The sequence below is a fragment of the Musa acuminata genome, chromosome BXJ3-11 (assembly GCF_036884655.1).
Source record: "Musa acuminata AAA Group cultivar baxijiao chromosome BXJ3-11, Cavendish_Baxijiao_AAA, whole genome shotgun sequence".
In the NCBI taxonomy this organism is placed as follows: Eukaryota; Viridiplantae; Streptophyta; class Magnoliopsida; order Zingiberales; family Musaceae; genus Musa; species Musa acuminata.
In genome coordinates, this window is record NC_088359.1 from 29720903 (window position 1) to 29733886 (window position 12984).

Consider the following 12984-nt stretch of genomic DNA (forward strand, 5'->3'; position numbering starts at 1 on the left):
TCCTTGTTGAATTATTTGGCAAACAGCAATAACGACAGTGGCCAATCATGGCACATTTCCCGTTCCACCGAGATACCCTGCAAGGCAATGCTTATCATGCGATGAGCCATTCACAGTCACACGTAACACAAAGTTAAAATTCATAAGAACGACTGGCTTACAACTTCAATCCACAGGAGCTACTGCTATGGTTTTGTAAACCAAGACACAAGGACAAAATGATGGACCAAAAACACAATTCGTGATCGGCTGCCCTTTCCCCAAAAGAATGGAATGTTTGAACCATCGCTAGGTGAATAAACATGATAGCAAATTCTATAGCGTAGACGACCATATTGCACCTGGTATTCGACTTTAATTGGTCTTCGACTTGGAAGCCTTTTTCTTCGGCTGCCGCCTAAGGATTGAGTTCTTTATGCCGAGGAAAAAGAGTAGAGCGCCAAATAAAGCCAAGTTCTGCCATAGGAACATGCAAAGCAGTTAATTGTCTACTCCGACAAAGTTTCCAGATTATTTCAACAACATAAGTTTATGACATGTGGAAAGGAAAACACTTAACCTGAGCAAATTTGCTAAAAAGCTGAACAAATTCTGGCTTCTCTACATCGTAATTGTAGAAGTCGTACATAACGGGTGTTATTAAAGCAAGGTACAGAAGCTGCACAAGTATGGCACTTGATTACAAACTAAACAAACTTATCAGAGTATTCTTCAAGGAAACAACGCAGGTGACAAGGATGCATCTATTTTCGAGAAACGCCCTGTTGGTTCTACTATCTGTGTTTATAGTGTCAACTTAGGTGCATCTACTTTCAAGAACATTTAGTCGATGCTGTTTACGTGAATTATTTCGAGGTTCCTCTAGAAAGCAAAAAGGGCTACCTAAGTTAGTCAACGTGAGACTTGTCTGACTTAATCACATTATAATTGCAAAGGTACTCCGAGAGCAAAAAAGACAGTAAGCATCACAAACAAGAATAATTAAACAAAGGTATATACCAGAAGGTATGCACCAAAAGAACTGCTGAAGATGAACAAGATGCCACCAAAACCTTTCAGATATATGGTGCTTGCAACAACATGTTTCATCTGAAAAGCAACCAAAACAAAAAAAATATTTAGACTTATAAGGGAGAAGGGAGGAAAGAGGAGGGAAAGAGAGTTCTCACTTCAATATGTGGTACTACAATGCCAAGATGGGAAGAGACATGTTTCATGAAGACATTGTATTTTGGCCTGAGAGCCTCTGCTGCTGGTCCACCATCAACTCCAAATTCATTAAATCTGACAAAATCACAATATATCAGCTAAATGAATTTTAAATAAATTGACTAAATTTCTGATCACAAGGATGAAAATTATTCCTTAAGAGATTTAAGACAATTTATAAGCATGTTAGAGCACCAATGTCTCTCACCACAGCGGGAAAGTTAATTTCGAAGCTATATCATTTAAAAGCATGACATAACACAAACTCATCTTATTTGCCCCTTCATTAATAAAGAAATCAGGAAAGTCAAATGGTTTAACTCAGTACATACACCAAATATAATGGAAGATGATATCCCTTGCACCAAGTCAATTGCACACCAGACACTCTGAGACATTAAGATGTGGAGAAAATACATACAATAAAACAAAGAATAATAAAAAGACACTAGCTGAGAATTTTTATCATAGGAAAGTATATTACAAGCATTTACTGCAAACCAGAAGTCGTGGGAACTTCACAATATTTGCTCATGAATCAAAAACAGTGCAAATATCACTAGTAAACACAGTACAATCTAAAACTCCTCTGATATTATAGCCATTACTCTTAATACTCCATGTGCTGTCATTTAAGACATTATTTTGTAATCAACCAGTACTTGTGCATTAGCATAACAGTGCATTTCTTACAATAGATCATCAACGGTTAATTCCACATTCAAAACTGTGATTAAAAAATGAAGCCAGAGAAAATTGAAAAATAATTCAGGAGGAAGAGCACTACAAAATCTTATTCAACACAAAGAAAAAAAAAGTAAAACGCTACTAGATAGGAGCATGTTATAACTATCAAATCTTGTAAAAAGTCAAGAAAAGATATCAAAGGATCCTCCTAGGTGTCCTAGGTTGCTTAATAATAAGCTATCTCCCAAAATAGACGAATTCAAGAAGATTGAAGGCGTTACATTTTCTATTTCTTAATGATACCCCATAGACAAAGCCCGCCGCTCTGATGATTCATGATAACTCGATGGATCGCACGGCCCTCGTGCCGACGACACATCATTTAAATTTCTGCCCTATCAACTTTCGATGGTACGATAGGGGCCTACCATGGTGGTGACAGGTGACGGAGAATTAGGGTTCGATTCTGGAGAAGGAGTCTGAGAAACAGCTACCACATCCAAGTAAGGCAGCAGGCGTGCAAATTATCCAATCCTGACATGGGGAGGTAGTGACAATAAATAACAATACCAGGCTCTTCGAGTCTGGCAATTAGAATGAACACAATCTAAATCCCTTAACGAAAATCCATTGGAGGGCAAGTCTGGTGTCAACAGTCGCGGTAATTCCAACTCCAATAGCGTATATTTAAGTTATTACGATTAAAAAGCTCGTAGTTGGACTTTGGGATGGGTCGGCTGGTCCGCCTCGCGGTGTACACCGGCCGTCCCATCCCTTTTGTCGGCGATGCGTGCCTGACCTAAACTGGCCGGGTCATGCTTCCGACACTGTTGCTTTGAAGAAATTAGAGTGCTCAAAGCAAGCCCACGCTCTGGATCCAATAGCATGGGATAACACCATAGGATTTCGATCCTATTGTGTTGGCCTTCAGGATCGGAGTAATGATTAAGAGGGACAGTCGGGGCTTCCGTATTTCATGGTCAGAGGTGAAATTTCATCATACTCAATAAAATTCATGATGCAAGTCTAAAAGAACTTCCTCACTTTAGATAGACCAAAGGCACCTACAAATGTCTAACCGGAAAGGAAGTCACCAAAAAAAGTTTTCCACTCCATCTGTTTTTTAAAAACTATAAGTGTACTTATCAACAACTACATTGGAAATTGAACTCTGAAAGGTCAATATAGACTACTAACAAGGCATATTAGCACCTAATTAGATAGCTGCATAAGAAACTGAACAGCTTTGGTCTATGTTGCAGAAACAAATGAAACTAGATCAGTCTAAATCAAACTCAATTGTGCAACAGAAACCGACATTTTAAACCAAAATAGATTTTCTAACCAAAACTGATCTCTTGATGAGGAAACTGAAACTTAAATTCAAAATGTCAGACCTTTACTGACATCTTTCTGGGGTACAAAATTGCTTATTGTGCTGTTTAAACATATGAGAGAAATTATGCAAGCTACAGTAATTCTATTCACTGCATAGTCTGTAAGCTTTAGCTAGTTTCATTTAATCCTATTATATGTGACGATTGAACTTCAATCAAATAAACACATAAAAGAAGTTTAAAGCTTTCTTATTCCTCACCTACGGGTAAGTTACTCTCCTTCCATTGTAGACCTAAGATATTTCTAACAGTATTTATTTAAAATTTTTAATTATGATCAGCTTCTAGAATGGTCTACCCCTTTTTGCCCACTAAAGTGCAGCAAGCCAACTTCATTATTATAACCTTATGCAGCAAAGAACAAACAATTTACTACATAGTTTCATTTCCCAAGAAAGCTCAAACATCTCGGGTAGATATCTTGAAGTTAAAAGTTCACTAATTACAAGAAAATTCATGTCCAAACTAAACGATCCGTAATCCACTACTGATGTATCAATCTTTCAAGTTGAAGTTATTTTCATTCAAAAGGATGATACACCATCTTCAAGATTACTCAAGATAATGTCTTTCTTCACATGATAAAGATCTATAAAGTACAATTAATGACTTCAAACATATAACAGTACCATCAGAGTTGAGCAAACAGAAGAACCCACTAAACGTTCTACCAACACAAATAACAAATAACCATGATAGGCATATATTTTGTTGAACTTAGCTCTCAAATGGAAGTTCCCCGTTTCTGGTTTAACCAGAGTATACATATATGAAAGAGAAGGAAACTCTACAAAAAATTGCTTTTTTACGATTAAATATATAAACATATACCATGAACCACTTTAAGCACAATTGTGACAGAAATATCATGGTCAAATTTGCCAAAAATAGTTCAAAGCATGTCAAACAATGATCAGCAGCAAGCATCAGAAAACTAAATTCCAAGAAGAGATATTACAATTAGTGAGATGAGACATCTCATGATGCTCAAGAAATGTGCCCTGCTTGCTGCACCATAGTGATTCTGGGCCACAGACACTAGTGTTAATATTTTTAATCTAAATGACAGTATAAAAGGCAACACTAAGTAAAACAGCTTAAGTTGTCTAGAATTTATTCACAAACATCAAATTGCAATAACAATATCTAGGCTTTGTTGATTTAGCATTCTTTAAAAGATTGTAGGACTCATCACTGGGGCTGCCAATTTTAAAACAACATAAAGAAGACAGTTTCATATGCATCAGGAAGTAATAGAAACCAAGATATTGATGCTACATGCTTGGCAAAATAAAACACACAAAATTGAACTCTTTAAACTGTTCAAAGAATTGACCAAATCCAGACCATAAAACATTAATGGATGTTTTAACTGTTTATAACTAAATGCCCTTCAAGCTTTTAGTAAAAGAAGTTAATAGGACGAGTGTCACCATCGGAACTGTTCTCCTCATTTTTCACCAGTATCTGGTGATACCATAGATAATGCCAATCAAACAGTACCTTTTTACTTTTTTCTTTCTTTCCAGCACAACTGGTACAAAAGAAGCTAATGATAATTCCCCAGCACATTCTCAGACAACTATAATCATTAAAATTTGTCTCAACTCATCAACTCGATTTTACACTCTTGTTATGCCAACAAGAACACAGTTTCTACTATTACCTATATCTTTCAAAGAAGTAACAAGTTCAACATCTAGCTTTGTTCGGATCAGACTATTAAGGCTTAATTGACAAAACTTCGCCTAAGGTTTCAAAACAGTACAAGCAAAATAATCAAGAAACAGAAGAGCAATCGAAGAGCAACAAAAACACTGAACCCGTGGTCCAGCAGCGACACACGACCAAGGGACAAAGAATGACAGTTTTTGGGCACCGAATTATCGGGAAACGGAAGATCTAAAACCCTAGTCCACGTATCAAGAAGAACCTAAATCTGGAGACAGGAAAGAAAACGAAATGCTTGATTCATAAAAAGTAGATCGAATATAACAACAGATCTAGCAGGAACAAGCAATTAAGGAGAAAGGGGAACACTATAAGAGAGAGATAGAGAGTGGGAAGGTCACTACTCCTGGTAAGCGGAGAGAAGGAAAACAGAGGCGAAGAGCACTCTTCCGGCAAACGACACGAACCCCATCCCTCTCCGCGCGACAGAAGCGCCTCCGATCAGACGATTCTTGGTGCCTTGGTGGCTCAGGAGAGGATGGGACGAACCCTCCAAATCCCAAACCCAAAGAACCTCCTCCTCCCTCTGGTCTAATCTCAAAGCTCGCGCCGCGTAGAGAGAGAGGGAGATGAAGAGGTACGACCCCCCTCCGACCTGCTCCATATGGGAAACTGGTCCATGATGTCGATAAAACTTCAAGATTGCCACTCTTCCGGTTCGGCCTGCATTTCTCGCGAATCGAATCTGGGCCGGGTCAAAGTCAACAATTGTAAGCCTTTTGGTCAACAATTGATTTGGTTTGGATCTCTTAACAACAGCACAGTTGCTAATTGTGTAGATTGGTATATTATTTATGGTTTTAATTGCTGTCATTGTTATGATTGATTTGAATTTTCAGTCTTAGATGGGATGACATTTCACCATTAGATTATTATAATAAATATATAATTAATTAAATTTGAATAAGATAAATAAATTTATACATCTATGTAATGAGTTCTAATACAATAGCAATGATATCACAATCTCTCTTACCATAGTCAATATGAACAATATGAGCTATGAGAAATATCCTTTTGAAATCGGCTCCCGCACTAAATAAATTAGTTTTGTGACTCTATTTAATTTTTCAATTCCATATAATTAAATATAATTTATCGAATATATCAAAAGCATAAGAAGTATTTTGAAACATATCAAAGAATAAATATGAAACAAAATTTCAAACATATCGTATTTTGACATTGCATTCATTTCGTTCTTATCCAAAGTATACATAAAAACATATAATCAAAGCTTTGGATATCATACCAAACACATAAAATATGAAGTTGGATCACAATATAATATGGTCCATTTATTTCTGAATGACCACCAAACATAAGTCTTTCATGTCTGGGAGCTCCATCCACCCACGTTTGAGTAAAGTCATAGGTGACCGACAGAACATCGCGAGCTCTAAGTATAACTTCCTTTATCATTTCTAACAAAGTTTTACATTTATCCTATAAATACTATAGTACAAAAGGGTATTGTGAATAATGAAATCTTATGTTTGCACTGTTAAACAAAGACCTAAGGGTCATGTTCATTCTCTCCATCTCTTATTCAGTCCACTAAGAGCCCAAGTCCAGCTCTGATTCAGTCCATCAGTACATCTAATTTTATTTCATGATCCTGAAGAGAACTCAAGAGGGAGCAGATCTTCTACTCAACAAGAGGATGGAAGCCAATTAGTCTGAAAGGTGGCTTCACACTATCTGAACAATGCCCATGAAAGGGAGTTGCATCTAACACTCCTTTGGAAGTCACAGAGGTTGCCCACCAAAGCTTCATTCTTCACTGATCATAAACAACCTCTTTCACACATGAACCTGGTTGTGCAGAGCAGCAACCTCTTCTCATCCAGCTTCTTCCACTTCACCCTGCTAGACTCCAAACCACAAACAAGTTCAAAGAAAAAGTCTCTCAGATTCATGCACCTCCCCTGAGGAGGTGGACATGCAACCAAAGCACCCAAGTAGATCAATGGCCACTGTAGAAGTGCACGTTTCCTTCATCCATTTCCTCTTCCTCTGTCATATTTCTCACGTTCTTGCCCAACTCCCACTCGGTGGCTTTTCTGCAAAAATCGTTTAATAACACCAAGTTGTCTTATACTATGGAGGGTGACTCCTTATAGATCACACTCGGGAGTATTTTTGCATGCCACAGGGAGTGGGTGGATGCACTGAACCTGAATTATCCTGAGAAAAAGCTTGGTTGATGATGAGGGCTACTCTTCCTATTGCTTTCAGTTGGAAGATCAAGTCCAAAAGAGAATATTTGCTTTGGTCCAGTGAAGTATGTGCAAGTATTTATCTTGAAGGATTGCTAGACTACTGCAAGTATCTGTTCTAGAATGGGGATATAAGAGGAACAGGTCTTCACTGCATGATCGGTAGATGGTTTTGATTCTAGCAATTGTTAGAATGCCAGTTTACTTCTGTTAAGGCAATCAGTAAGCAAGGAAAAAGGATGTGTTTCATTTACTCACTTGTATTAACATAAGAGACCAAGATAAGTCCATCTACTTGGTTTTTTTGTGGAGGTTCTCTCAATAGATCAATCAATGATAGAATCCCCATACGCCACCACCAGTGGAGTTCAAGGGTTGTGTGGAGTATGTAGGTTGCAGTCCTCCTTTATTAAAGCTGGGCATTCTGATGGCTGCTGGTGTAATCCCCCATGACAAATTGAACCTGCAGCAGTTTTGATTGATAGCTCAGTGTTGCATAGCTCACTAAACAAAGTGCTTTAAACCCTAGCAGATGCAGTCTTGCAACTAAAGGAATTAAAGCTGGTCGGTCATTCATCAGCTACCCAAGACTGATGAACAACGAAGACCTGTTTGTTTCAGGTGGTAAATCTCACTTCAGAGTTTTTGAAGTGCTTGAATCATCTCTTTTTGCTAAGTGGTAAATCAAGTGAAGAGAATTTGCTTCTATGACTATGAATCCTGTGATAAGTCATATCTCCTCGTTATCAGCAGAATTTTATGAACTGATGATTCAACATACACAAAGAAGAGAGACAACAACTAAAAGATGATCTTTCTTTGATGGGGCACAAAAGGCTACAAGACAAAAGAAGCTATAAACCCAATCAGCTGCGTCCATGTATGACTGGCTGAATTCCCTCCTTGTTCCCACAAGTTTTGAGCTATGATTCCAGAAGGTCCAAGCGCCAACTTCACCTTCACCTTCGCCAATCACCATCATTAGGGGGGTGGGGAGGTCAGTGGGCCACAGATTGTGAGGTGGTGGCAATAAAGATGAGCATGGAAACATGTCCTTGTTCTCTGCATCTGGTACACATATAATAGTGAGGGGGATGTATGCTGCCTAACATTGAACCTTTGTGTTCAAAGAACCACCTGCTCCAAAAAGAGACATGCAAAGGACATCAGATCACTGGGACCACCTCATCTGCAGCCCCTCGTTGCCTTGTTATCATGCTCCTCAAGGAACCAACAGTTATGTGGCTTGGCTCAAACATGGTGGCAAGTCTAGCTACTCTCTTTTAAGCTAGAGGTGTACTAATAATGAGGCTACACCAACTGTAATCTGTACCATCTTTCTCTTATTAGACTGCGTACGAAGTTTGATTCAATGAACTGGGTTTATCTGCAGATAATGGGGTCATCATCTCAAGTATGATCTCAGATTATCCAACAGGGACATCATCATCAGACATGATTAGTTCGAAGACCTTCATTCTGTGCTAGATTCTCCCAGGCAGTAACTGGGGCTGCTTATATTTTAGCTACTCCAGATTAAATCATGGGTTATGCAGATGAAAACTAGATGATGCATCACCTTGATGGTCTAAAAGAGCAGTCCAAATTATCTTTCACCCTAAAGATAAATAAAGTAGACCTCTGTAATCTGATCCTGTCATTGTTGGCTTACAAGAACCACAGATAACATCAGTAGAAATTGCCAAGGGAGACTTTTTGACTGTGAAATTTCAGGAAAACCAAAGTAAAAGAGGTCAAGAATGTCAAAGGGCCGCTGGACCAGCTTTTCTGGGAATATTTTCGCTCTTCCTACCTCCTGAATTCAAGGGGATCTGTATGTGGACGACTTCTTCCAAAAGCATCTCATGTCCATTGCAAGAATTGACAGATCGGAACAAGTACTACTGGCATCCAAGGTTTGTTTCCATCCCACCAATCTAGAGATACTGACGCTGGACACTTGTCCCCAGCAGCAGTGAAAGATTTGGGTTATAGTTCACAAGAAGAAAGCTAAATCCACACTTCAGCTCTCCAGATTGCAGATCTCCTTCCCTCTGTGTTTTATTTCCTTCCTCCTCATGTGAACTTGAAGGAACAAGAATCTTCTTTCACTTTTATACACTGTAGTTTGTACATGTGGTCGATCCAGCAACTCCCAGCTTAGGTGTTCCTGATTCATCACTTTGTGAATGCAATGAGAGGGCCACCTGCCTGAGTTGTCACCCCACAGCCATGGAACACTGAACCGGGATACAAAGCTCTCTATTTGTCCTGCTCCCATAGAGAGAGAGAGTGAGAGAGAGAGAGAGAGAGCGCGACTGGTAGCTCCAAATCCAAGAAGATGGCATGCAAATCTGCCAACTTAAACTGTCATAACAGTGACGGCACCTACTCGAGATAAGGAGCCCTCCGACCCCTTTCCGGTGACGTCACCATGCCCATCTCACGGGTGCTGTGAAAGACCGCGCCGCCGTGCGTGACCGACACACGTGTCTCTTTTAGCCAATACCTCGGGCGGCCCCCACCACGAATCTTTTCCGCCAGCTCATACCTTGAACGTGGCCCCCAGTCAATCTATCCATCTAGTTCTAAGTATAAAAGGGTGCGGGTTGGAGGCGTCGAATTGGCAAAGCTCGAGAAGAACCAAGGAGGTGAGCGAAACCCTGCGCTCTGCCTCGGTCCTCCCTTTCCTCCCTATGGACTACTACCTCTTCGACTCCCTGAACCACGAACACTCGCCGGAATCCTCTACCGGTTCCCCCGAGCCCTTCCCATGGACCGGCGTTGGGCTGTTCTATCCGGACGTTCCTCTCCCTTTCAACATAGATGACTCCGAGGAGATGCTGCTGCTCGGAATGCTCGCGGAGGCCTCCGGAAAGGCGTCGTCCTCGTCGGAGGCCTGCGACCGGAGCGTGATCCGGGCCAAGGAAGAAGAGGTGGATTCGCGGAGCAAGGCGGCGGATGAGCCGAAGGAGAAGTCGTACCGGGGGGTGCGGAAGCGGCCGTGGGGGAAGTTCGCGGCGGAGATCAGGGACTCGACGCGGCACGGGATACGGGTGTGGCTGGGGACGTTCGACAGCGCGGAGGCCGCCGCCCTGGCGTACGACCAGGCCGCCTTCTCGATGAGGGGGTCGATGGCGGTGCTCAATTTCCCGGTGGAGCGGGTGCAGGAGTCGTTGAACGGCATCAAGTGCTGGAAGGAGGAGGAGAAGGTGTCGCCGGCGGTGGCGCTGAAGAGGAGGCACTCCATGAGGAGGAAGTGGATGAGCAAGAAAGCAAAGGAGAGTGAGACGAGCAGCAGCAGTAGCAGCAGCGTGGAGAGCGTGCTGGAGCTGGAGGACTTGGGAACAGAGTATTTGGAGGAGCTTCTGAGAACATCAGAAGTAGCCAACACTTGCTGACTTCTTCCAATCCTTCTCCACCGCCAGTCTTCCCTGTTCCTCCTTTTGTCCTGAGGGAAACCCCACACTTGTTCCTTGTATTCCTTTCTTGGTTTGTTCTTTCAGTTGTCCAAGTCAGGATGATCTTTTTTTACTTGGCTGTGCTTGGCATGGATGCCATACCAAGATATCTCGATATCTTATTTCCCTGCTGCAAATCAATATAGCTTTTGATCCTGTAAAACTGATATTTTTGTACAGGTCAAACACTAATCTTCAAGCAATAATTCTCTGCACTTACAAATCTGGCCCAACATGTCAATGACAACTACTATTACTTCTCCTACCCTTCTCTCCATTGAAATATGTATTTTGTTAAACAAAGAGACTGATACAACAACAAGAAAAAGACAGATCACCAGGCAATGGACTGACATCCAACACTTTGGATGCTGAATCAACTGAACTATGCACCAACTGTAAGAGGACATATTTATGTGCCATGACTGATGAGGTTTCGAAGCCTCGGGCAGGCGGGAATTCACTCTCTCCTCAGCAGCTGCCTCCCAGTTCTTCTCAAGAAGAATTCACCTGTAATACAAAAGAGTTCTATCATTGAAAGATCATGTCCCAAGTTGCAGAAATGCTTCACTATAAGCTAATCTGAATAACTTATTATAAATGCATGTCTCCTGCTCATAATGATATTTAGGCTTGCCTAACTTGGTGTATATGCATGGCTTAATGTGTCTTACATCTGCAGTTATATAATATATTGGTTCTTCATGAGATTATGTCTGAAGCAGAAACAGAACAAGATAAACACAGATGAATTCACAGAAGATCTCATGGATTATGGATTTTTAAGAGCTTTAATATCTAGTCGTCAAAGTTTTCTGTAAGACCTAAATGCCTGTGTTAAATACTACTCCACAGTGGATGAAGTTTGACTTAAGTAACACAATAATTCCGAAGTGCTATAGCATAGGAGTAGAATTCTAAGTTGCCATCATTCTATCCAAGACAATGTTGACTCCTCCAAGTAATACGGAGAAAATGATGCAATAGTTTTAGTTTTATCATGGTAACGTAACGTGATCTATTTATGCCATGTACTTGCCCTTATGTAAGAAGTTCTCACATTATGGTGATTGATAGGTACCTGGCAATGGCACCCATCACATTGATCATGTATCGTCAACAATAAGTGTTATTGGTCAAAGCTAGTTACAGTCATGATAAACTTTCTGCAAGCTTCATATAAGATCGCCTTTTTGGTCAAGGATTTCATGTATCATTTTGGTGTTCAAGTGAATCAAGCAAATTACATCACTGCCTAAAAACTCAGTACAAATACCAGGATGGTTTTTTTCCTTTTGAGGAAGCTAAATCATCATCTAGATAAATTTTTTACCATAAACAGAACATTTATCTGACCATGGAGAAAATTTTCACCTTTCGTCTTTACTTTTTAGCTTATTGCAACTGAAGTAGGAGACTGGTTGTCAAATTTGAAATGATCTCTTATGCAGTTCTTTCAAATGTGAGAATCCTAGTTTCCTACTCAAAAAGTTTGAGCAGCCATGGTGCAAGAACTAGTGTTGTCTTTTGTAATATCTTCAATGCCTCACATAGCATCTTGGAAACTTCTACAAGCAAAGATAAGCCTCATCATAAGATAGTACGCGGCAAGATATTCAATTTGACGTCTCTTCCTTGGTCATGCACAAAAACACAAGAACTTAGCATGGAATTTGGGAGATGATGCAAGAATCTTGGTGTCACTCGCAACAACAACCACAGGATTCAAATGCACCAAGAGTCAGATGAAAGCTCATGCTTATTTCTGACCATGCATAACCCAACATGCCATTAAGACACAACCACATTTTAAACATGCTGAAGGAAGATATCAATTCCCAAATTGTTGGAGAAACAGGACCATTATCTATAATTGTGTCATTTTCTGAGGGTGTTTCCTTCACACGAAGCTTCCTTTGGTCTTGGAAAGTTGATAACATGATTGTGCAGCAGAAAGCTTCTCTCAAAAGATTTTGGCCAGGATGACTATTCAGCAACATCATAGTCTCACTCAGACATTGACTCAAGACATTTTCTCTACCTTTGGTTTTTTTTTTCTAGCAAATAAGGGACATCTTTGATAACCATTATTCAATTAACGCATCTCCATCTCTCAGGATCTCTAAAGATTAATATAAGAGTATCTGTCCGTTGTCTTTTGACTATGCTTTTCAACCTTTAGGCCCCAACGTTTCAGCTTGAATGACACTTGTGGGGAAGCCCTACCATTTGAAGATCTAATTCTCATGAACTTTTGTTACTCAAGTTGACATTCTTGAA

At 40.2% G+C, this 12984-nt stretch overlaps 2 protein-coding genes across 2 annotated transcripts; one reads left to right on the forward strand and one right to left on the reverse strand.

The window, feature by feature from the left end:
* Window positions 1-123: 123 nt before the first annotated feature.
* LOC135653146 (uncharacterized) lies at window positions 124-5646 on the reverse strand. The gene is made up of 5 exons (XM_065174707.1): window positions 5369-5646; window positions 1170-1284; window positions 1000-1089; window positions 560-658; window positions 124-456 (listed from the first exon to the last, which is right to left on the reverse strand). Exons 1-5 carry the CDS (start codon window positions 5626-5628, stop codon window positions 355-357), a joined length of 666 nt encoding a protein of 221 aa, XP_065030779.1. The 5' UTR covers window positions 5629-5646; the 3' UTR covers window positions 124-354.
* A 4209-nt stretch (window positions 5647-9855) lies between these two features.
* LOC103972093 (ethylene-response factor C3) lies at window positions 9856-10871 on the forward strand. Its single transcript, XM_009386295.3, has one exon. It carries the CDS (start codon window positions 9940-9942, stop codon window positions 10642-10644), a length of 705 nt encoding a protein of 234 aa, XP_009384570.2. The 5' UTR covers window positions 9856-9939; the 3' UTR covers window positions 10645-10871.
* Window positions 10872-12984: the final 2113 nt, after the last annotated feature.

Excerpts from the sequence above, each read along its gene's own strand:
- LOC135653146 (XM_065174707.1), bottom strand. The coding sequence starts at position 5,628 with ATGGAGCAGGTCGGAGGGGGGTCGTACCTCTTCATCTCCCTCTCTCTC. Across the intron at positions 1,285-5,368 it reads CTTCTCTCCGCTTACCAGGA|ATTTAATGAATTTGGAGTTG; the intron begins GTAGTGACCTTC and ends TGATTTTGTCAG. Across the intron at positions 457-559 it reads TTTTTAGCAAATTTGCTCAG|AACTTGGCTTTATTTGGCGC; the intron begins GTTAAGTGTTTT and ends TTCCTATGGCAG.
- LOC103972093 (XM_009386295.3), top strand. The coding sequence starts at position 9,940 with ATGGACTACTACCTCTTCGACTCCCTGAACCACGAACACTCGCCGGAA.